Raw genomic sequence first — 25494 nt, 5'->3', positions numbered from 1 at the left:
TATATATATATATATACACACACATATATATATATATATATATATAATGGAGTACTACTCAGAAATCAAAAAGAATGAAATCTTGCCATATGCAACTTCATGGATGGAACTAGAGGGTATTATACTAAGCGAAATTAGTCAGTCAGAGAAAGGCAAATATCATACGACTTCACTCACACAAAACAGATGAACATAAAGGAAAAGAAGCAAAAATAATATAAAAACAAGGAGTGGGACAAAACATAAGAGACTCTTAAATACAGAGAACAAACTGAAGGTTGTTGGAAGGGTTGTGGGAGAGGGGATGGCCTGAATGGGCAAGGAGGCTAAAGTAAGACACCTGATGGGATGAGCACTAGGTGTTACACATAGGGGATGAATCACTGGAATCTACTTCTAAAATCATTATTGCACTATATGCTAAGCAACTAAATTAAAAAAGTAAAAAAAGTAATAAAATCATGCAGCAAAAAAATCCCAAAACTAATGACTAGCTTAGGAAGGCATTATGCTGTACAGGCTTATTAGGTTTTTGAATCTATTTTTCTTCTAGATCCTTTCTTAGATTTTCCAGGGTTTCCCAATGTGAACGTCCAACTCTATTTCTTGTGATATGTGATATTTTCCTCTGGCTGCCCCCCTAGCGATTAGTCCCTGGATCTCTCTGGTGATCCATTTTTCTCTCAGCATTTACTCAGTGTTCAAAACATCTCTCGTGGGCAGAATTTACATTGTTTCTCACTCATATGGCTCAAATATTGTCCACAATAGATATCTTTGCATCTCCTTTCCAAAAATAAAATTTCAAAGCAGCAGTAACTTTCCTTTGCTTTGACATCAAACAAGTTAGCAGCTCATGACTGTTTCTTGCTTGCATACTTTCCTGGTGACATTCAGACCATTATCCACTTGTCTGGAAACACATTTAAAACAGTGGTTCTGTTTAAATCTCTTTCTCAACTTGAAATAAAAGGAAGCACTCTCATTTTCTTAGACGAGCGGTGAAATCATAGTATAACACTTTCCAAAGAAACCCATTCATAATGTTGCTGCCATCTTTGCTGTGTTTAATCTTTTAGATCCTTCTTTGGACCAATGTTTGAAGGCCTATTGACTTACAACTATACAATCCTCTTATAATAATACCTAGATTAGTGTCTGTTTGAATAACCAGGAGTGTGGAATCCTAGAAGGGCTATAGAATTCATCCTACCACAACGTCTCTAAAGGCAGAATCTCCTAGCAGAAATACAAAAGAAGTGAAGGTATGAATAATCTGGGTTCTGGGGGTGAGGGGCATAACAGGTGTCAGAAATAGCCAGCCAAAAGTATCTAAGGTCAAGCCGTGCCTGATGCCACTGTAGAAGAGAAAGAACCAATTTTACTGGAGTTGAGTGAATGAAGAGAGAGCTGTAAGAAATGAAGTCAGAGAATTAATGGTCTGTTCACTCACATGAGTCACAATAAAGACTTTGTTTTTACTGGGAGATCTTCCCATCTTTGTCTCTATTTTTTTTTTTTTTTTTCCTCAAGGATGGCTCTGAGGTGATAGGCTTAACCTACTGAAGTAATGAACTTAACATTTACTGAGTTGATGAAGACACAAAAACAGAGCTGTATGGGGCATCTAAATTGGACGTTCGCAATGTTAATATTGAAATGCTTGTCAAACTTTCAGAGAAGATTTTAATGAGAAGTTGAATATATGATTCTGGGTATCAAGGCTAGAAATGGGATTTTGGGAATCATCTGTATACATTTTATATTTGAACAAGATACTAAGCAAAACCATAATAATAATTAGTATAGCTAGAAGAAAAAAATAATAACTCTAGAGGACTGCCAATATTTAGTTATCAAATAGATGATGAATGATCAGAAAAAGACATTCAGAAGGAGTGGCTCATGAAATAAATGTGATATTTTTATTCACTGCTATATCCTAAATGCCTGGGTCAATGTTTGGCAAATAGTATGTACTCAAAAAAAATCCCATAAATGATGATTAAATGAATTAAGTGGTAAGTACATATCAAATACTATACAGGCAGTATACACACATACATAAAGGAGACAAAATATGGAACAGATACAAATATACACTTAAAAAGCAACATAAAAAAGAGCTGAGTCCTAGAGTAGGTGCTATATAAGAGCATAGAAAATAGTAAGACGTGCCAGCAAGGTAAAACAAAAGGATTTAACACCTGAGGTGAGATTTGAGAATCAAAAAAGAATTAATTCAATAACAGTACTTTGTGTTGGAGGGAAATTAGATGCAGGAAAAAAAAATGTAAAGGTGAGTAATTTTATGCTGGTTTCATAGAAAAGTTTTATTACTAAACAAACAAACAAACAAACAAAAAAAAAAACAAAAAAACAAAAAACAAAACAAAACAAAAAAACCCTGGAAGACTAGTCAGTGAATTTATCATCTTTTTGGAGAACATTAAAACGTTGGACAATAAAAAATAAGTTTGCTTTGAGGTAGTAAATGCATTTAAGGAAATGTAGCTCAAAACAGTACAAATGGTTCAATAATAGCTCAAGAAAAGAGTCTAGGAAAGGAAACACTGAGAAAAACTTACTCAAAAACTCACTTGAGCAAAAAGATCAATATCCTATGCATAATCATGAATGGTTCTAGAAAGATAAGAGAGTATCCTTCACATGGAAAAAGAAAAAAAAAATCACTATCTGGCACTATCTGAATTTTTCAACCACTTATTTATTTCATGACTTATAGAATATGTAGCATAAGGAAATCTTCAGTTAAAGATATAAAAAATTATCGAAACAAATGGTTTAGTGTATGAAAAGAATCTACTTAAACATCTTCATAGTCAGTTAAAGGCATATATCTTTATTATGCATTAAAAGAAATGTTGGTATATGAAAATATTTATTTATTAGTAGTAGTATAAAATAAATATTTATTTATTAATATGTATTTATTATTACAACTAGAAGAAAAAATATGAAGTCCAGGGAACTACCAATATTTAGTTATCAAATAGATGATGAATGATATTTATATTATATACATATTATAAACATGGTTTTAAAGATTCAGTCTCAAGATACTAAAACCTGAGTAAATTTTCAAATTTATCCCTAAGGCTAATAAATATAAGTAAATCTGACATAGAAATAACTTAATAACTAAAAATCTCTCTCGGGAGTTGGTATAGATTATCGATATAATTCAAGAAAGCTTTAAATACATGTATTAGCCTCACTCTATATGTTACTTATTTTTACACAAAGGAAAAAATTCATTCAGATATATTAAAATCAAGGCCAAATAATAGTTACTAATTTTTGGAAACATTTCTACAATCTTTAGCCAAAATGAAACAGGAAAATCTCCCCTTTGTGTGTACAAGTATATGAGAGGCAGTTACCACAATCCAGATGAATTACATACTTGAACTGACTAGATAGTACTTGAATTCTGAGCGATCCTTTGGAAGATTATGTGATAAGTCAAAGAATGTAAGTTCGTTAAGTTCAGAGTCTATACAATCTGTATTCAAATCCCTTTACCACTTACTAATTGTGTGACTTTAGGTTTTACTTCTTAACCCCTCTCAACTCTTAAAGAGGGACAAATAAATCCACTTTGCAAGGGACTACACAAGATAATATAAATGATTGTTTTTTGTGACTGAACCCTACAGGACTGGTGCTAGATTACAACATCTAGGTGCAAACCACCACATTGTACTCAGTAATGGGTAAAATCACTTTGCTCTTTTTCCTCCTACACTCACCAGTTCTTACAATCCTTTGGAGATCACTATAATCCCCATGAAACATCTAAAATCACTTAAGAAACATATGCTGATGTCTCTTCTCTTCAAAGATGTGTCAAAAATTTCTGAAAGGCAAAAGCTATCAGACACAGTTTTATAACTGAAAAACATCGATCAATATCCCCTAAATGTATATGCTATAGTAGAAAATTAGGTTATTCACTTCTAGAATGCAGACACAAAGGAATTCACTTCCTAATCTTATGAAATAGCAAGCCTATATTAACAATTGCATTTGCTTATTCAGCAAATATTTTAGCATAATTTAGATTAACATAAATCAATGTAAAGCCATTCAAATGAATGCAGAAATCCCAGGAAATGTAGATTTCAAAACATATTCAAAGTGACTGAAGTACTGTGCTCACTCTTAAAGGTTTACAAATTTAAAAAGTACCATAGCACCAAAAATGAATAAATCAATTAAAAGACTGATTTGGGAAAGGAGTGGGGTCACACAGGAGTAGGCAATGAGAAGTAAAGTAGCATTTTTCCCATACTGGCTTCAATACATGCTATGCTCCTAGGTCTTCTAGATCCAAAGACAAGTAAGACAAAAATCTTCTCTCCAACATGTCATTTAAATAGTTATTTTAGATTCTGTTTCCAGTAATGGCTGAGTAACATTTACTGGACTGATGCTCCTACTCATAAATCATTAAACTCTGCACAAATTAAAAAAAAAAAATAGGAAGGAATTTAAGAGTGATTAAGAAGCTGGCAGATTCTGGTGGATAACCTACATTTTGTAAAGGGAAGTTATATGGAGTGAATTCTCAATTTTTGCTGTTTTTCAGCCTGGTAGCTAACAGAGTTGGACTGGAAGAAGATGGGAGGGACACTCGTGGAAAAATACACACATTCCAGCCTAAAAAATTAGAAAATTGTGTACAACCATTGAAAATCAAAGGAGAAATCCAGGCAAGAAAAGAGTCAGAGAGCCAGATATTATCTGCCGAGATTCTGATGACCCATCAATCACACTCACATACACACTGTAGATTCCAATCACCTACACTAGAGTCTACACATCCGAATTGAGATTAGAGCTGGATTTCAAGAAATGCAGTTTTCATTCTGAGTCCAACAAAATTAATTATCTCCTAAAATAAAAAAAAAATACTCATTGGACTGAAATAACATAAAGCATTCCACAATTTAGTATATGTGACATCTGGAACAACATCCAGATTTATGAGATATGTGAAGCACCAGGGAAAAAGGACATGTTCTTAAAAGAAAAGAAAAACAATTGAGAACGAATCTGATATAGGATACAGTTGTTGGAATTAGCAGACAAGATTCTAAAGCAACCAAAATAGCTGTCTTTAATGAAAAAAATACAATACGCTTCTTATTACAATGACAGGAACTATTAGTAGAGAAATAGAGATTATAAGAAAGAACAAAATGGAAATTCAGGAACAAAATAATGAAGCAGCTTATAAAACATAAAAAAAAAATCACAAGATGGATTCAAAAACAGAACTGAGTTCATCGAGAAAAAAATAAACTTGAATAAAGATCAGTTACAATGAACTAATGTGAGGAAGAGCAAGGAAAGAAATGAACAGTGCCTAAGGAAACCGTTGGATAATACATGGGGTACAGCACATGCAATTGAGTCAGTCCCCATAGGAGAAGAGAAAGACAATGGTGCAAAAAAATAACTTGAGAAGATAATGAAAGAAATTATGCTTCAACATCTAAATTTACAGTTTAAAAGATTACAATGATCCTCAAGCAAAATAAACACACCAAAAAAGGCCATTTCTAGCCAAACTCTTAAGACCTAAAGATAAACACCAAACTTGAAATCAGGAGGAAGAAAATGACATATCGCAATTAAACAAGGATTCAATTAAAGTCTGGCATCTGATCAGAAATTGTACAGTTGGAGGAGTACTGCTCTCACCCTAATGATAAGAAATATATGAATAATTTACAAAACCACAATTATTTGGAACCCATGAGGGACTCTGTGTCCCTGTACAATGCAATAACCCATGGTCTAAAAACGGGCATCTGCCTCCAAGAAGAGATGGTGAGACAGCCATGGAACACTGTATAAGCTAACAAGGAGAATTCAGCTAAAGTCTTCAATGGATTGCTAAAGGCTGTGTATAGTTTAGCATGACATTAAACAACCCTTAGAAGCCACAAAAGGCAGAGGAATCAATAACCATTGACAGATTTTATTCAAAAAACCTCAGCAAGCACTTTTAAGGAAGATTTAGTGTAGGATAAGAGAGCTAATAAAGCCATCTAAGAAACAGAAGCTGCTGTGAGAAAGGTGTGAGTGTGCAGCTTTATCCTATGTTCCTATATCCGTTATGGAACAAAGCTTTAAGTTACTAGGGACAAGATAAATACTCTGTCACCCTGTGGATACAGGTGAGGATATGCTGCACCCAGGAGATTGGAAAAGAAAAAGAAATAAAACACACCAGCTGTCTCTCAGTAAGAGGCAGGACAATGTCCTGAGTATAGATCATCAGGGAATCCCTGCATTAAAGTTGGGATAGGATCTCAGAAGATTCCACCTCTGAGATCCCGGTGTACAGGTGTGTAGCACCTGCCTGAGGCTATCACTTAACAAGAATATGAAGGAATGCTCCTATTATCCGGGTACCAAGTATAGTACCAACAGTCTACCAATAGTCGAGGGGTGAGATTGTGGTGAAGGACCCTCTTTGCGACTCCGTTGCAAAGAAAAACGTAAAGAAGCATGTGGAGAAAAAGAGGATGGCAAATCAGCCTCACCAGAAGCACAAGACCAACACAGAAGCAGTGAGGCTAACAATAATAGACCAAAACCAAAACCTAGTTCAATATATGACTAGTCGACTCAATCATGTTACTAAATGCCAAGCAAAAAAAGAAGCATCTTTATTTTTAGGCATTCATACTACTTATCTCAGTCTCTACCATCCTATATAATATGTTCAGTTTTGAGCAAAGAAACAAAGACACACAAATGAAGAAGGAAAAATATTTAGGAAAAAAAAAAAAAAAAAAAAAAAAAAAACACTGCCAAGAGACCAAGCATTCAATAGAATCAAAATCAGATATGACAGATATAGCAACTATCAGAGAAATAATTTGAAATTAATATGACTAATAAGTGAAAGGCTAAAGTATAAAAGCAAAACTTGCATTGGAACTGTAGGTGGGAACTAGAAGAAACAAACAGACAAGCCAGAAAGAGAGGGAGGAGGGTCAGAAGAGGGAGCATCCAACTTCGGCTCAGGTCATGATCTCATAGTTCATGAGTTTAGCCCCACATCCGGTTCACTGCTATCATCACAGAGTCCACTTCAGATCCTCTCTCTCTTTCTGCCTCTCCCTCTGCCCCAGCCCCACGGCACAAGCACACATACATGCACTTTGTCTCTCAAAAATAAACGTAAAAAAGAAAAACAAAGGAAGAGGAGGGGGAAGAGAAAAAGAGAAAAACAGAACATACAAGAGCCGCATATCATTGTTAAACAGTTCAACAGAAAAGTAATTGAAATTGTTAGAAGAAGAGAGAGAAAACAGGGTAGAAGAAATATTTCAAGACTTAATGGAGAATTTTCCAAAATTAATGAAACACATGAAATCACAGAGATCCTTATCTTTAAGAAACCCAAAAAAGGTAAATACCAACCATGCAAATAAAGAAAGGAACAAATCAACAGACATCAGTGTCAAACTGCTCAAAAACAATTAATAAGCAGAAAAATCTTTAAAGCATCTAGAGGCAAATGCATTTTTCTACAGAGGAACAAAGAAAAGAGATTGATGGCAGACTTCTAAGCTGAAACCATACAAGCCAGAATATGATGGAAAGACATCTGTGATGTGCTGAAAGAAAAATAGAGCTCTACACCAAAAATTCTTTACCCAGAGAAAATACAGACTCTTAAAAAATTAACACAGACTGTTAAATACAGAGAAGAAACTGGTGGTTGTCAGAGGGGAGGTGGGTGGGTGGTTGGGTGAAGTAGATAAAGGGGATTAAGAAGCACAAATTCCAGTTATAAAATAAATAAGTCACAGAGATGGTAAATACAGCATAGGGAATATAGTCAGTAATATTTTAATACTGTAGTATGGTCACAGGTGGCGATGGCACTTATCATGATGAGACTGACACTATTAATGTATAAAATTGTTGCATCAATATGTTCCACACTTGAAACAATATGATATGTTATTTATACCTCAATTAAAAAAATCATTGAATGTCTATCTAAAGTTATTAGCAATGTGTGTTTGAAGCATACATTAAAGCAAAACATATATTAAAATAACATAAAAGACGGGATAAAATGAGAATTATAAGTACTTCTAATATATATAATATGGCAAATATGAAGGTAGACTGTGACAAATTACATTTGTATCTTGTAAATCCTAGTGTAACCATTAAAAACCTTTCAAAAAGAGGGGCGCCTGGGTGGCGCAGTTGGTTAAGCGTCCGACTTCAGCCAGGTCACGATCTCGCGGTCCAGGAGTTCGAGCCCCGCGTCAGGCTCTGGGCTGATGGCTCAGAGCCTGGAGCCTGTTTCCAATTCTGTGTCTCCCTCTCTCTCTGCCCCTCCCCCGTTCATGCTCTGTCTCTCTCTGTCCCAAAAATAAATAAACGTTGAAAAAAAAAAAACTTTCAAAAGGAGATAAAAATAATAAACCAAGAGTAGAAATAAAATGAAATCATACAAATGCTTACTTAGTCCAAAATAAAGCATCATAAGAAGAAAAAGTGGACCAAGAAGAGATGGAAAATACAGAAAATTAGCAAGAAAGTATATTATTATGAAACCAAATCAATGACTATATTAAATGTAAGTGAGCTGAGTATATCAATTAAAATACAAAATATATATTAAGATACACACAAACCCAACTCAGACTCTAATTATTTTGAAAGGAAACTAAATAAAATGTCACAGTAGGTTGAAATTAACAGGCTGGGAAAGTATACCAGGCAAACACTAATGGAAAAAAAGTCAGACTGACAATACTAATAATATATTTGACCTCAGAATAAGGAACGTTACCACAATAAAAAGGGATGTTACATAATGATAAATATTTCATTAAGAAGACATAACAACCCTGAATGTATCTGTCTCTAAAATGAAGGTTTAAAATTCATGAGGAAAAAACAAAACTAATAGAACTGACCAGAGGAATAGACAAATTCCCAACTTTATCTGGAGACGTCAACACTACTCTGTAAATAATCAATAGAGCAGGTGGACAGAAAAATAGTAAGGAGTAAGGGTATTAGAAAATCTGAACAACATTATCAATAAACTTAGAATAATTTACATGGTTGAAACACTGCAACAAACAATAGCAGAATGCCAGTTCCTTTCAAGTGCATATGAAACATATTTTGAGCCATAAAACAGATCATAACAAATTTGAAAGAACTAAAATCATACAAAATATACCATAACATAACAAAATTATAATAGAAATTAACAACAGAAAGAACAAAAAGAATATACAGAGAACTTAAACAGAAAACACAGACATAAACATGGATTAAATAATTGCAAAGAAATCGCTTTAATTCAGCAAGGAAATATGATCTATTGCCAGAATCCCATTTCACACCAATGAATTTTGGATGGCTTCAAAATTTAAATGCAAAAATCTATACAGTAGAGGAATATCCAGAGCAATTTTTTTATGAGAGAACATTCTTAAGGAACACAATCTAAGAACCCTAAAATCAAAATAGAGAAGATGTCGTAAGAAAGTATTTGCAATACAATAAACAATTAAAAGGTTAATAATGCATAATAAGATGTCACATACTTCATATAGTATGAACTCTTACTTCACAAAAATGTTTATGTGAATATATATATTGTATGAGAGTAAAGTAGAATTGTATATATATATATACAATATATGTATATACATACATATATATATATATATGAGGCTCCTAACAATTTTTTACCTCATGATGGAGGAATAGATGGGTTTGGTGAAAGGATATTAATTCTCTTCATATGCCATCACATGTCCTTTAAAAAAAAGTCATGTATTACATGTGTAACTAAAATATATAGAATAAAAAATTGAAGAAATAGAAAAATACAATGTTATATATATTTTTCCTTCATATCCATGGTATGTTAAAATAATTTAACACTCAATTAATGTTTCAAAGGAATCATCATAAAATTAATTGCTTTTTTATTGGCTAGCATATGGTCCAAGGACTGCTGTGGTGTATACAACCATTTTTTTTCTGCATTAAATTACCCCAGATAGTTATGCTTTTGAGCAATTTTATTTCCTTTTTATTTATACTTTCCCCCTTTGTTTTAGCTATCACTCCCTGATGCTTTTAAGATGCCTATTATGCACATATTCCAGGTTTTTGTGTGTACCACAACTGGCATTGCAACAAAATTCAACAGAAATAATGCTCTTGTTATAAACGACTGACTATATATGAAACACTGTATTAATATTATATTTTATTTATTTTTCTGCATAGATTGTTTTAGATCTCTTTGTTATAGTCTTTTTGGGAAGAAGGTATTATTTCATTTTTTACTAGGTTCTAATAGTTCAAACTACCAGTTCAATATGCTCTCTGAACATCCAATGTGATTATATTTTAAAATGAGGTATTCATTTTGTTAAAAATAAAATGTAATAAAATTGACAATATGTCATTCACCCTGTGAGAAGCAGCCACTTGTTAATGATTCCAAATGGACAAAGCTAATAATAAAATTCCTAAAGACTAGAGGCTCCACCAAAAGTTTGGTGCCGAACAAATCCAACTGGAAAATTTCCCAGGAGACAATGATTGTGACAAAACAATTTTATCATAAGACATCATTCACTCAGTGTCTTTAACTTATAGCTATAGTTTTAATTTATTTAGAATTACATTAATTTTGCTAAGTATGAAATAAATTTCTATCAAATTACAGTATCTAAATATTAAGACAATATCATGGTAATACTAAAGTGCACAATTAAATTTTATGATAGAGTTATTGTGTCTACAAAATAAAAGAAGAAAATGCCATATGTTTCAATAATGAGAACAAACAAAATAAGCAATGATCTGGATCTTTCATTTTATTACTTGAAATAAGAGAACACTTATCTACCAACTTTACAAATCTTTGTTTTCAAAAGATAAACTTCGCAGCAATACCTAAAAAGCTCCTACTTGCGTTAAAATAGGGCATTGTTTTTAAGTCATCTGATTCCGAATTCAATCTTCCTCTCAATGTGAAGGCAGCATGACATAAAGTGAACAGTGTTTTGGTAAGAAACTGTATTCATTTACCCTAGGGCTTCAAGTAATTCTATAATTTTCTCTGACTGAGGAGAGCATTTGGTATCTAGGAAAGGAAAAACTGAAACATTATCTTAATCTGAGTTAGACTGTTAATCTGAGGATTTTACATATGATTCTGATGTCCTGATGCTTTCCAAATTGACAAAAATAAAATTAATACAGTACTCTTTCAACGAAGGATACCCCTCTCCCACCCCCACTCCACTGCAACCATAAAAACAAAAACAAAAACAAAAAATATGTGCATAGTATTTCTGCTCTTAACTTTTTGGAGATTTAAATAATAAAAGGCTTCCTGAAAAAAGCCTCAAACAACTATGTTTATGATAGATAGATAATAAAATCAGCAGCTAAATAGCTCGATTTCCTTCATCTTCTTATTATAAAGTACATTTAAAAATTTTATCTTCTTAGTTGCTTTTTCTATAGTTAATCATTAGTCAGTGATAGCTCTAAAATATATCCAAACAAAAAATCCAAGACACCTGATGTTGTATACAAAGTAGATGTAGGTTGCTAAAACATAACGGCAATCTTTACGAGCTTGCTTAATTTCTTTTTAAAAAAGCTGTAATATTATTGATCTTTGTCAACTGAAAACATTTAACTATGAAATATTTACACTAGCCAAGATTCAGATCAACAATCATTTCTTCTTAGGTAATAGCAATGCTATGCTCTATGTAATGGCTGTGCTAAAATTTGGTCAGTGAAAAACTCAGGTTAGTATCCTATTGTGTTAGAGAATTAAGAATAACTATTAGAATACCCACTAGGAAAAATCCCTACCATTTTCCACCATACCTTAAAATACTTCTGACAGTGTAACAAGATGTTTAACTAACATAAAATATATGACACTATTAATTTGGTAGCCATTTATGAGGCTAGCAAGTTTTCCTTTTTTTAATAAAGCCATAGTCCACACTCAAGATTCATTGCCTTATAAAAAGTAGAATATCTTCCCATTTAAATTTCATCAAGCCTTGACTCTTGGCTTCTTTTATATTTTTTAAAAAGTTCATTTATTTATTTTGAGAAAGAGGGACTGCGTGAGCTAGGCAGAGAAAGAGGAGAGAGAATTCCAAGCAGGCTCCGCCCTGTCAGTGCAGAGCCCCATGTGGGGCTCTGTCTCACCAACTGTGAGAACATGACCTGAGCAGAGATCAAGAGTCTGGTGTTTAACCAACAAACCCCCCCAGGAGGCCCCAAGCCTTGACTCTTTTATTTCAATCCTCTCACTGTTTGAGATTTGTCCTCCTGGAACCTGGATGTCATTCAGCAATAAGAAAGCAGCTGCATATTACTTTATTATTCATTGTCACTGAGTCCTTATAACATGCCAGGGCTGTTTCTAGTAGCCGAAGATTCCACAGCAGAAAATTCCTGGCCTCATAGCACTTACATTTTATTTGGAAGAGTGAGAAAATAAACTAGTAAACATTGTCAAATCAGGTAGTGACACACGCTGTAAAGAAAAGCAAAGTAGCGTAATGCTTAGGGAAATGTTCGGTGCCAGTGTTGCGATTTCACATGTGGTAGAAGGGAGGGTATCTTATGCCAGACATTTAACCAACAAGCCGAATGAAGTGAGAGAGTACAGATACCTGGGTGAAAGATGTTCTGGGGCTCCCCCAAACTGCAAATATGAAGCAATTTCTCTACTCTGAGGAATTGCATTAATCGAAAATCCCATAACACCTCCTAAAAGCCACAAGAGAGCTCAGCAGGCAATGGTTAGGCCACAAGAGCAATTTGTATAAATTGTCTTCAGCAATCTGGCTTCTGAATAAGAAAACAAAATGAAGCTAGAGAATATATTACACATTCTTCATTCAGTTTCAGGATCATTAGCAGCTATGTAGTTCGTATATAATGAGGCTGGGTTATGAGAGTATGATTAAGGGAAAACACAAGTTGTTGTGTCTTAATTTGTATTTTTACTCATTATAACACTGCAGCAAAAATTAAATAGACAAAAGTTTTGTATTACCTGGGAAAAGAAAATAATTTAGACTACTAAAGTATACAGATTAACCTACATATAAAAAGAGGTGAGTAAATATGAGTAAAAATAGGGTAAAGTAGTGAATTTTCAGATGCTTTTTCTTCCATGGACCCTTTGAAAACTATTGTTTTGTGATTCTAAAATTGGTAATTGCATTTGGCTCAAACTAACTTATGCATTCATGCTCAACGATGTTGGACAAGGCACTGTTTCTTCTTTCAGACCATATTTAGAGCCTGATTCTTGTATTGTTCCTATGAGTCTTTATTGTTGTATATGTTGTTGAAACATGTTGTATATGTTGTATATGTGCTGTTTGGTTGAAAGCAGCACATATCTTAAGGCTTTGTATGAAGTGAGCAGTGTTGGATTTTTCAGATTACTTAAGCACGCAAGTACTAGCATAGAAGGCGTGGGCTAACATCCTTTCTCCACTCTCCTCCTGCATACCAACCAGTTCAGTGCCAAATCAGATTCACCCCTTTAACTCACTCATTAACTTTTTACTATATATGAATCTACAAGTCAGCTCAAGCAGATGTTACTGTTGAGAATTATTTTGCAAGAAACTAAATACCCTATTCACAAATATTCTAAAAACATAGAAAGTAAACTGTGATACTTCCAGATAGTAAAGTAAAAATTGAGCATCTTTTAAAATAATTATATCAATTTAAGTGTCACCAAAGATACAGATCCATCAAAAGCCAAATGTCTAGCTCAAAGGTAATACATTAAATGATAAATATTGGCATTTCAACATTCTTCTTTGAACAACCAGAAAAATATATACTATGTCTCTCTCTTATATATTTACCCCTACCATTATGATTTTGATATTTAAATACAAACAAGAATTTCTCTCTAAATTGTTCCTCAAGTTTTCTATATTAAATTTTAAATTTGTTAATAAAGCATTAGGAAAGGTTTTCTGAGCACCCGAATGCAGCAAGCTCCTTCTCCATGATCATCTTCAATCTACTATTACTCTCTTCAGAGAGTTGGAGTCTAAAGACAAATGAGTGCAACATGGCATAGCGTTCCCCCCCCCCCCCCATAAACTGGGTGGGTGATGGAGAACAGAAAGTGGATATCAAGGGTGGAGTAACTGAGAGAATTGAGAAACCCTGAGAAGAGCCTGACTCACAGAAAACTACAGACGCTGGGGAGAAGGTCAATATCTACTACCTCCTAGGAGTCTAGGAGATACAAGAATAATGTAATTTCCTCCATGGTTCAGGGAACCAGTGGCCTTCCTGATGCTTTGAGACAAAGCCAGTATGAGACTGTTTTCCATCCCACGTGAGATTATTGCCAATAAAGGGATGTCACCAAATAGACTGGGGCCCAGTGAATACGGGAAAACCACCTCATATCTTAAGGTCCCAAGTAGCCAAGAGAGAAAAATCAATTACATGTTGAGTTGAATAAATAACAGAAGAGACCATGTACTTAAATTTAAAACATACACAAGCACACACACACACGCACACACACACACACACACATATTTAAGAGTAAACCCATAAAAAAGTATACACAAATATTTTCTAGACCAAAAAACCAAAACCAAAATTTCCCAGCTAAGTAATCCCTTGGGTGAATTGTAGAGAAAATTGCCACTGCGAAGCATCAGATTAGTGGCCTAGACAATCAGGTGCAAGGATGTATCAATACACAGATCAAAGATATAAAAGAATGGAACTTATGAGTGAAATAACAGGGTAAGAACCTCATATTCTTGCTTGGTAGATAAATGAATTGTTTATATTTAGGATTAAGTTTGACCAAGTACTCACAATAACCCATTAGTTAGCCACTGAACTCTGGCTTGACCAACCTTTACCCATGATTTGCTCCTCCCCCAGACTCCTGAACTTTGTCTTTTCCACATGTTTGAGCAAGAAATAAAGCATTAAGACACAGAAAATCCCTCATTAACTGCTTGTTTTGAGAATCTGCTGAGTACAGGAATATCATCTCCTGTTACAGAGTCCAAATTTTGCTATCTGCTTACTCCACACATTGGACTGCTTCATCCACGAAGGTATTGCCAGCCCTGCTTATTCCTTCTAGCAAAAGAAAGACTTTTCCTGTTTGATTTGACATGTTTGCAAACCTTGGGGTTGAAGCATTTTCTCTACTGCAATAATCTTATTGAATAGTCTTTCTTTACTGAGTTTGGATTTGTATTTATTTGCCATTTTATGGTACTGTGGCTTGAAGTGCTGAGCATCCCTTGGATCCCACTGTCTTCAGGCATTTATGGAGGCTTCTCATACCCTTTGTGCCCTTCCTGGCTGGGGAACCATTGCTCCCCAGTGGTGAGTCACAATTCCTAACACAGCACCCTGGACATTTGTCTGTTACAGTACAATAAGAAGTTACTTTGACTCTGTTAAACAGTACTTTTCCCTCTTGTTTTCTGTTTGAATGAGAATCTTACTAGACTGAAGTCTTCTTGGCTCTTTTTGAGTAGGGATTTAATTCCTGACCCTTTCTGTTGAGGAAGACTCTTATTGGTGTAAGTTCCTTCTAGTATCTCCCCAGATGGCAAAATTTCATTAAGGATAATTTGACACTCCCGTGAAGTTTTGCAAAACTTGGGATCTCCTCACACTGCATCTGAGAACCCTGCCTTACTGTAAATTCTTCCTCCACATTTTTTTTTATCACTTCCAACCTTCCTTTCAGCTTCCTAAAATATTTTCATCTGTGCTTCTTCAACACTCTTACCTCTTTTCTTTCATGCCAAAGTCTTTCTTTATTAGTCCAGATTTGTATTTATTTGACTTTTTCTTTCTTTCTTTTTTTTTTTTTTTTTTAGTGCTGAGATTTAGAGTGCTAAAATCCCTGGAGCCCATGGTCTTCACCCAGGTATTCATGGAGGCTTTCTCTTCTTACTCCTGCCCCTCAACCTCCTGCCATCACTCAAACATTAGGACTTTGCCCCATCAGGGGCTCCAAAGGGATGCAGAGACTCCAAGAACAACCATCTGAACCCAAAATAATTAACTGGAAATAGGCTGGATATTTTGTTTTCTGAGAAGGGCTTTGGAAATGCCTAGATGGACAACTAGACTCTTCTCAGTCCATCAAGCAAAATTTCATACAGTTTCCATAAGACTACACATCAGAATGAAAACAATATTAGAGGTCTCCTTTCTAAATGTTAGTAGGACATCAGTCTGTATATTAAACTATTACCACAACTTATCCCATCCTTCATAAACACAATCTTTATTACAATGTAAAGGTGAGACAAGGATGAGAGACAGTTCTTTGAAACAAACCAGTGAGTTTTATATTTCTATGCTTGTACATGACTCAAGACTAAAATATCAAAACTATAAACTCTCTACCTGTGTACATCTGTGCATGTATGGGCAGGTGTCTGTGTGTGTGTGTGTGTGTGTGTACTTTTTTCCCCTATCTTCAGATGGCACTACCAAATTAGATTGCAAAATCTCTTAAGAAAGCTCTATTGTGATTGGCTTAGGAATAATAAGTGCTCATATAAATTACATATTCCTAAAATTTCCAGAAATAAAAAAATAACCTTCTAATAAACTTAATGGTTTTAAAAGGCAATTTCTTCAATAAATGGTGCTGGGAAAACTGTACAGTTACATGCAAAAGAATGAAACTGAACTACTACCTTTTATCACCACACACAAATGGATTAAAGACCTAAATCTGAGACCTGAAACCATGAAAATTTTAGAAGATAGCATAGGCAGTAATTTTTCTAACATTGGCCACAGCAACATTTTTCTAGGTATGTCTCCTAAGGTAAGGAAAACTAAAGCAAAAATAAACTATTGGGACAACATCAAAATTAAAAAAAAAAAAAAACAAAAACTTTTGCACAACAAAGGAAACCATCAACAAAAAAGCAACCTACTGAATGGGAGAAGATATTTCCAAATGATATATCTGACAGGGGTTTATCTCCAAAATACTCATGTACATAAATAACTTATAAAGCTCAACATCATAAAAAAAGAAACAATCTGATTAAAAAATGGCCAAAGTATCTGAATAGACATTGTTTTTCCAAAAAAGACATACAGATGACCATAGACACATGAAAAAAAGCCCAACATCACTCGTTGTGCGGAAAATGCAAATCAAAACCACAGTAAGATATCACCTCACACTTGTCGGTATGGCTAAAATTAACAAGATAAGAAACAACAAGTGTTGGTGAGGATATAGAGAAAAAGAACCCCTGCACACTGGTGGTAGGAATGTAAATTGGTACAGTCACTGTGGAAAACAGTATGGACATTCCTCAAAAAATTAAAAATAGAAGTATCATATGATCCAATAATTCCACTATTATTTACCCAAAGTAAACAAAACACCAATTCAAAGAGATATATGCACCCCTATGTTGATTGTAGCATTATTTACTATGTATAAATGTATGTATATACAATATATATTCTGAGTAAGACAAATACCACAAGATTTCACTCACATGTGGAGTATATATAAAAAATAATAAAACAAACAAAAAGCAGAATCAGATCTATAAAAACAGAAAATAAACTGATGGTTTCCAGAGGAGTGGGGCATGAGAGATTGGACAAAATGGGTGAGGGAATGAGCTTTCAGGTATGGAATGAGTAAGTCATGGGACTAAGAGGTACAGCATATGAAATACAGTCAATGACATCGTAATAGCATTGTATGGTGACAGAAGATAACATAGTTTAATGTATAGAGAAGTTGAATCACTCTGTTGTACACCTGAAATTACTGTAACATTGTGTGCCAACTGTACTTAGATAAAAAATGCATTCATAAAACATAATAACCCAAATGCTTTAAAAATTCAATTCTCACAATTTAAGTACATGTTTGTAAAAGAAAATAGTTTAATATTGTTTATTTAATAAAATGGCTATATCTTCAGAATTACCAGCAGTAAAGATAATACAAGCATACATTTTTATTCTACTCGAACATGTTTGTCCTGAACTTATATAGGTATACTGATTAAAGGAGTTAGCATTACATCTACTAGATGTTTAAGATTATAAAAAATATATATTTGTTTTTAACAAGTAAAATCATTATTATGATAAATTTTTATTTTATAAAAGCCAACTTGAAATTTGAAAACAATTTTCAAGTTCATTTAGTAAATTAAAATCTTTGATTTATGCTAAATTACTTAATGTATATTTATTATATATCTATATTATTTCTAAAAAAAATACTAAAGCATGTTTTTAAATTTATAAACTTTTTGCCTCGAGTTTGTGTAATCAAACAATTTTATAGTTTATAGTTTAAGTTTTATATATTCGGGTCTGTTAATAAACATGTCCATTTTTGCCACTTGAAAAGTTACACATAAAAATTGGTATGGCTATAAAGAAGTATAAAATATATATATCCAAAAATTCTGTTAATCTACTAAAAAACACTAATGCAACAGTAAAATTACCTACCTCATCGTTTTCTATATAAAATAAAATTTAAACCTATAGGATCTAAATAAGTAATACTCCACTAGTAAAAATAATTATATAAGCGACTTGATATGCAAGGTATGCAAGATATGATTTTGTTAAAAAACAGTTTTTTTCTAAAATAAGATTATTCATTCTTCCAAAAATGTATAAGATGAAATCTATAAGTACAAAAAATTATAAAAGAATCCCCCAAAATAGTATTCGTCATGGTCAGTGCTTGCTAACATTTAAAAGATTTATCATATAAGATTTTTCAAATCAGTATCAAATATTATACAGATGCAAAGTTAAAATTTGATTTTGTTTCTATTTTAAAATGACAAATTTTCTTAGATTAATGGTCTGCTCTTAAGAAATTGTGAAAATAAGTTTTTCTTTGTCTTCTGGATAATCTCCTAAGTGGCAAACATTCTCTGTCTTATCAGAATATTTTTCTGTGCTTTATGTTGACTTTATTATTACAGTTAATTATAAAAAAAACCACAAAGTTTTCTCACTGTCATATTAAAAACTCAAAGCTCAACTATGGATACTTACAGGAAAGACATTTAGGTCTATGTAATAAAGAAAGATTGACAATAAAATGTTAGCAAGTGTATCAGGCTACATAAAATTAAATGTAGGAATGATATATTACTATCAGATTGGGTGAATCTGTGCTAAAAAGCAGTAAGTAAAATATAGTGTCACAAAGTGATAAGAAGCATAATTTATTAATGGTTATAATAAATATAAATCTATACAATCTAAAAAATAGAGTAGCAAACACAGAGAAAAACTCCCCCAAATACTAGAAGGAGTTATTAAATACACTTATAATAAAAGCCACTAATATATCTTTCTTAGAATTAAACATATAAATTGACATAACTTAGAGTTGTTTTTTATTTACTTATTTTATTTTTTTATTTTTGGAGGGGCTGTTTTGTTTTGTGCTATGGACTGAATTGTGTTCTCCCAAAATTCATACCATGAACTCCTTTCCCCCAATTTGATGGCATTTGGAGATGGAGTTTTTGAGAAGTAATTAGGTCATGAAGGTGGAGCCTACATGATGGGATTAGTGCCCTAATAAGAAGAGACCCCAGAGAGATCTCTCTCTCACTCTGCCATGGGAGAAGATGTCTGTCTACCAACCAGGAAGATGGCCCTCACCAAGAATCCAGTCTGCTAGCACCTTGATGTAGGACTTCCCAGCATCCCGAATTTGAGAAATATCTATTATTTGATCCACCTAGCCCATAGATAGTATCTTAATATAGTAGCCTGAGTTGAATAAGTAATTTTATTTTGTTTTGCTGTATAAAAGTTCCCCCTCACTAATATTTTGTTTTCAAATTCACTGCTAACTACGGAAATGAAAATTAGATTTACAATGAAATAAAATAGCATGCTAAGCAAAATGGAAAAGTTAAAAAGAATGGCAATATTTTTTGCTGCTAGGGATAAAGGCAAAAGTGAACTGTCATATTTTGCTGTTAGAAATTAGAATACCAGGGTGCCTGGGTGGCCAGTCAGTTGAACGGTTGAATTCGGTTCAGGTTATGTTCTCACAAGTTCAAGCCCCACTTCAGATCTTCTGTCCCCTCCCCAACTTATGCTCTCTCTCTCTCTCTCTCTCTCTCTCTCTCTCTCTCTCTCATTCTCTCTCTCATTCTCTCTCTCTCACTATCTCTCTCAGAATAAATAAGTAAACTTAAAAAAAGAAATTATAAATACCCTAAGATTTTTGCAAAGCATCCTAGCAACGTCTATTATGATTTATCATTTGAAATGCATGCACATTTTGACCCAACACCTCCACTTCTTGGAATCTTTCTTAGAAATAAAAGCATAACGATCAATTGCAGAATTGATTGTCATGCAGAAAATAATGGAACAGTACAAAACTATTCTTAGGAGAAAAAGTGATTGATTAAATTGTGGTATACACAGACAATGTAGTATTTTGACTTCTTCTCTGTTTCTTCCATTCATTAATTCTATTCATTTTTATTTAGTTAGTACTATGTGTCAAACTAGTCTGTAATCTGATAATACATTGGTAAATAAAGATCTTTGCCTTCACTGAGTTCACAGTCATCTAGTGGGGGAGGGGGGGAAGAGAGAGAGAGAGAGAGAGAGAGAGAGAGAGAGAGAGACAACAAATAAATAAGTAGATTATTGCTATGGTAGTGAGAAATGCTATGAAGGAAAAATAGAAATAGAAAGAAAACAGGAAATATAATATGAGTGGATTGGTTCACAAATTAAATATGATGAAATCAGGAGAAAACTCACTTGGATGATGTACAGATCTGAGGAATTGAGGGAGTCAGCCATTTTTCTTCTAATGATTTGTCTTATGTGTTCTAATGGAAATTTACTCCTAGTTGGCCTCTGACCATTTCAAGTAGTGTAAGTAATCTTAGGGCCGCCACTATTTCATTTACTTTCCAAAGATATTCAACTACCTAAGAGGTTCTTGTAATTAACCCACTATATTAAGAGTGTGTAATTTTTTGAAATAAGAAGCTAGAATGAGAAATAATATTTATAAATGTGTACATTTAACCAGGCACTGTGCTGAGTTCTACAAGCTCTCCTTTATTTATTTATTTATTTATTTATTTATTTATTTATTTATTTATTTTAATATATTTTTGAGACAGAGAGAGACAGAGCATGAGCAGGGGAGGGGCAGAGAGAGAGGGAGACACAGAATCTGAAGTAGGCTCTGGGCTCTGAGTTGTCAGCACAGATCCAGACGCGGGGCTTGAACTCATGGACAGTGAGATCATGACTTGAGCTGAAGTAGGAGGCTTAACCGACTGAGCCACCCAGGCTCCCCTACAAGCTCTCCTTTTATCCATCTCCAAATATGGGTGAGATCACTAGTCTGAACTCAGTTCAAAGGAGAAATTTGAGAGCAAGCAGTAATTTAAGTATGAGAATTGGTAGGATAGGTGTAGACATGAATTTTAAAAGATCAATATGTAAGCATCTGAAATAAACTCAGTTATGGGGTGGTTACCCCACCTCAGTTATGCTTACTTCATGAATATAAAGACTAATGTATTCTGTTGTTTCTATTAAGACTTGTCCTTTTGCTTACGCTGAAGTCATCCAAAAAGTTGACATCTGCCAAAAATGTAATCAATAATTCCAAAGACAAACCTGAAGAACACTCTTAAAGAGTAGGGAAAATACTATAATTTCTTTCTGAAGTTCATAAGAAGAAACATAGACAGTCATCACACATTCAGATAAAATTATTATGTCTATCAGTGATAGCTTCATTAGTTTAATTAAAAAGAATTATTGAATTATTTAAGAACATATATAAGACTCATAAATAGAAAAGTTTGGGACTGTGGAAAAATTCGTTGATGAAAAGAAAAAAAAATAAGGCATTTTAGGAAATACAATTATGGATAATCATGCCATCTATGATGTTATTTTGTCAGAAACTGCTATTTCAGGACTGCAAGGGAGACTGAATGGGTCATGTCACCATGAGCAAAGAAGGGCACACACTTGGGACTTTGTCAACTACAAGGTGCTGCTTCTAATCACTGACCTATCACTTCTTGTATTTAAGAGCAAATATTTCAACTTTGATAAGTTCCCCAAATTAAGCTCATATTTCAATATCTTTCTTTTACCTGTATTAAGTATGTAATAAATATTTTTATAAATAAAAAATATAATATGAAAAGTTCATAAAATTATTCATAACAAGTACTTCTTTCAATTTCCATTTATTATTGCTGAGGAATTAGAAAACACACTGAGGAAATTACACAGATGTTAAAAAAAATCGTATAATGGCTCTTGCTTTCTTCTTTTTTATGAATCTGATTTGCAGTGTGTCATTGAAGGTATCCTTTTTGTCTACTGATTTGTTGGGTCAAAGTAGAAATGTCTGCAAAGCCATCATGAAAAGGGCAACCTGTGGGACGCATGGGGGCTAATTGTGTCTGTAAAAATCTAAGTAACATTCTTACTTTCATTTCCTGTGTTGTTTCATTCTTTACCACTCCTATCAAAACGCTGAAAAATATTCCTACTCTTTCACTTCAGCTGGAAGTTAATGTTGTCTCTGTGGGGATATTTATTTTTTACCAATAAGGGTTGTCACAAAATGTTTTATTTCCTTGCAAAATACTCTGAGTGTGCTTGGAAGTAATAACAATGTTCTGATATTTGTTCAGCACCTAAGCAAAGCATAAATTTTGAAATATGTGTTTTGATGTAGGTGATTCATTGGAAAGGAAATCCCATATCAAAGACAATGGCACATATCAAATTTAGAAATCTTACTGCTTCTCTCAGGCCGTAGTAAGGCTTTTGTCTTCTTGTTTTGGCTTCCACTTTCATGAAGGGCCTTGAACCAGTCCCGCAGTCTGTTTGCCACTTCCCTGAACTCCAGGTCACTGCATGCTGAAAACAGAAAGAACCAACACAAATCTTGAATAATAACTTAGCACAATGCCAGTGCTAGTTCTCAAATTATCCCAATAAATGAAAAGTAACAATGAGTAAAAGAAGAAATATAACACAATGTTTAAGTATGTTTCAACTTCTTAAAAATGAAAAATACGTGTTTCAAACATAACAAGGTGTAATATGATGATAACATTTTATTCAATAAAGGAAAATTATTCGCGGAATTCTATTTCCACTCAGGGGAATATAGCACTTGATTGAATGTTATTATTATTAATATCATATAAATTCAGTTATAATATTTCTGTGCCAAACACATTTGACACGGTAACATGGTAGATGATCTGGGGAAATAAAAGGTTGAATATTCAAAGTGCATACTTACACATTTATTATTGGCCATAGCTATTATAATTTGTTATGCATTGGCATATTAAATATGTGTAGGAATTATCAATTATAAATATATGCTGTCTCTATTCGGTTAATTCTACATGTATTTTTAAGCATAGAAAAAGAAAAGCTATCTTATTCGACATTAGGAAAGATGGTAAAATATTTAACAAAATGATATAAATTTCTACTTTAAGAATAAGGGGTTAGCAAACTTTGACATTTGGAACTTAAATTAATTCCTATTTTTAAAAAAAATACCGTTATCTGCCAATAATTATATTCTTTAGAATAGTCTCTATAATAAAGGGTAGTAGAATATGTTATTTATGTTATCTATGTGTGCATCTATGTGTATATGTGTGATTGTTTATGTGAGATATTAATGCCAAAATATGGTATGTCAAATTTAGTCATTTGTTGCCAAAATACTTTGAAAATATATGAAATACTTATTTACATTGTTTAGAGGGCATTGTTACTGTGGGTCTAACTCCTCTGTAATTTCCTGAACTGACAAGCATTCTTCAATAGTACTCTTGTTTGTTTGTTAAAAATAAGTAATTCACATGCTGATTTATAAATGTTACATTACATTTACTATAAACTATATACATTATACCACTATGTGTATTATATATAATGGACCATTTGTAATAAAATACAAAAAATATAGTATAATATAATGCAATATAATTTAAGACCATTTCTTAGTATTAAAGGGAATAAAATTCCAAATTAGTAGGGCCTTCCAAGTACCTAGTAGGGTGGCTGATTCATACTAGCAAAGCATTGTGATATTTTAGAACAATGGAGGCAAAAATGAGATCCCACAAGCTGCCAAAGGAAGAGTAATAAACGTTGTCATATACAAGAAACAAGGATTCAGAATGTCTTAATTTTTCACTAGTGACATTGGCAGTCAGAAAAACAATTGAAAAATTGCTTTGTATTTTAAACTGAGAATCCCATTTCCAGGAAAATCAGGCGAGAGAATAAGCTAGAGAGATCTTCTAATTTACGAGATTAAAAAAAAAAAAAATCTTTCTTTAGGAAGCTACTGGAGGATGTGATACACCAGAGAACCAAGAAAGAGGATGGTCAAGACACAGGAAATAAAAGATTTAAGAGGTGGGGAGGGGAAGGGATTTTTAGGGTAATGGTAGAGTCCCAGAATGCACGTGTTGTGCCAAGTGTAGAGGCAGATGGTAGTAGGTTTGAAAATCCTTGGTCAAGGGCAGAGCAATGCAAAGAATTCACCGCTATCCTTTCATCCGGGGAAAACAGTGAGTTATAGTGAATGTCCCAGAAGACATCACTTTACAGATAGGATCTACAATGGCTGAGACTCAGTGATAAGATAGTATATAGTACACTCCTAATATGATTATTTACACTCTAGCCTGCTATCTCTGTTTAACTAAGCATCTAGGCAACAGTCTCCTGCTATAAACTGTCACACTAAAGAAAAAAAAAGCCCACTGAAAAAGAAGAATTCTTCTTCATATCCGTGTATGCATCACATATCTCTCTGGAAGAATATACAGAAAGTGACCAAGACTAATTATCTCTAGTTAGAGGAACCAGATGAATATAGGGAAGTGGTGTAAGAGAGTCTTATTTTTACCATTCATATTTTTCCCTTTTGATTTGTGTCTATATAGCTGTATTAATATTCAAATTCAAATTAAAATTTCTGTAAAAATTAATGACCATGAATTAATGCTTTACCTAGCAATTCCTTTTCTTAAAAATTATCATACAGTATACTACATATATATCAACTAACTTAAATTCTACCATATTATTTTACCAGCTCTCTTACAATAGCAAGTGTGTTAACAAAACTGTCAATCAGCAGTGGCCTGGTGAGATTATTCAGGTACATCCATCCAAGGCAGCTTTATAAATCATTAATAATGCTTAGAAGGTCATTATGTACTCATATAGACCTCAACCACAATATAGGTGTTTTTTTATAAAAACAAAACAAACAAAACAAAAACATAAGGAAGAAAAGTATATTTAGTATGCTTC

The 25494-nt window shown here is 33.3% G+C and overlaps 1 protein-coding gene across 4 annotated transcripts in view; it reads right to left on the bottom strand.

Annotated features, from left to right (window-relative positions):
• The window catches only part of SPOCK3 (SPARC (osteonectin), cwcv and kazal like domains proteoglycan 3), a 485610-nt gene that overhangs the window by 26386 nt on the left and 433730 nt on the right, over window positions 1-25494 (bottom strand). For all 4 annotated transcript variants that reach the window (XM_040471022.1, XM_040471015.1, XM_040471030.1 and 1 more), the window contains one exon: window positions 22939-23058. In XM_040471022.1, coding sequence (XP_040326956.1) covers window positions 22939-23058 — 120 coding nt within the window. The remainder of the gene's footprint in view (window positions 1-22938; window positions 23059-25494) is intronic.

This window comes from Herpailurus yagouaroundi, unplaced genomic scaffold, assembly GCF_014898765.1.
Source record: "Herpailurus yagouaroundi ecotype Mexico unplaced genomic scaffold, PumYag 28, whole genome shotgun sequence".
Taxonomy (NCBI): domain Eukaryota; kingdom Metazoa; phylum Chordata; class Mammalia; order Carnivora; family Felidae; genus Herpailurus; species Herpailurus yagouaroundi.
This window is presented reverse-complemented; position numbering and strand designations above follow the sequence as displayed.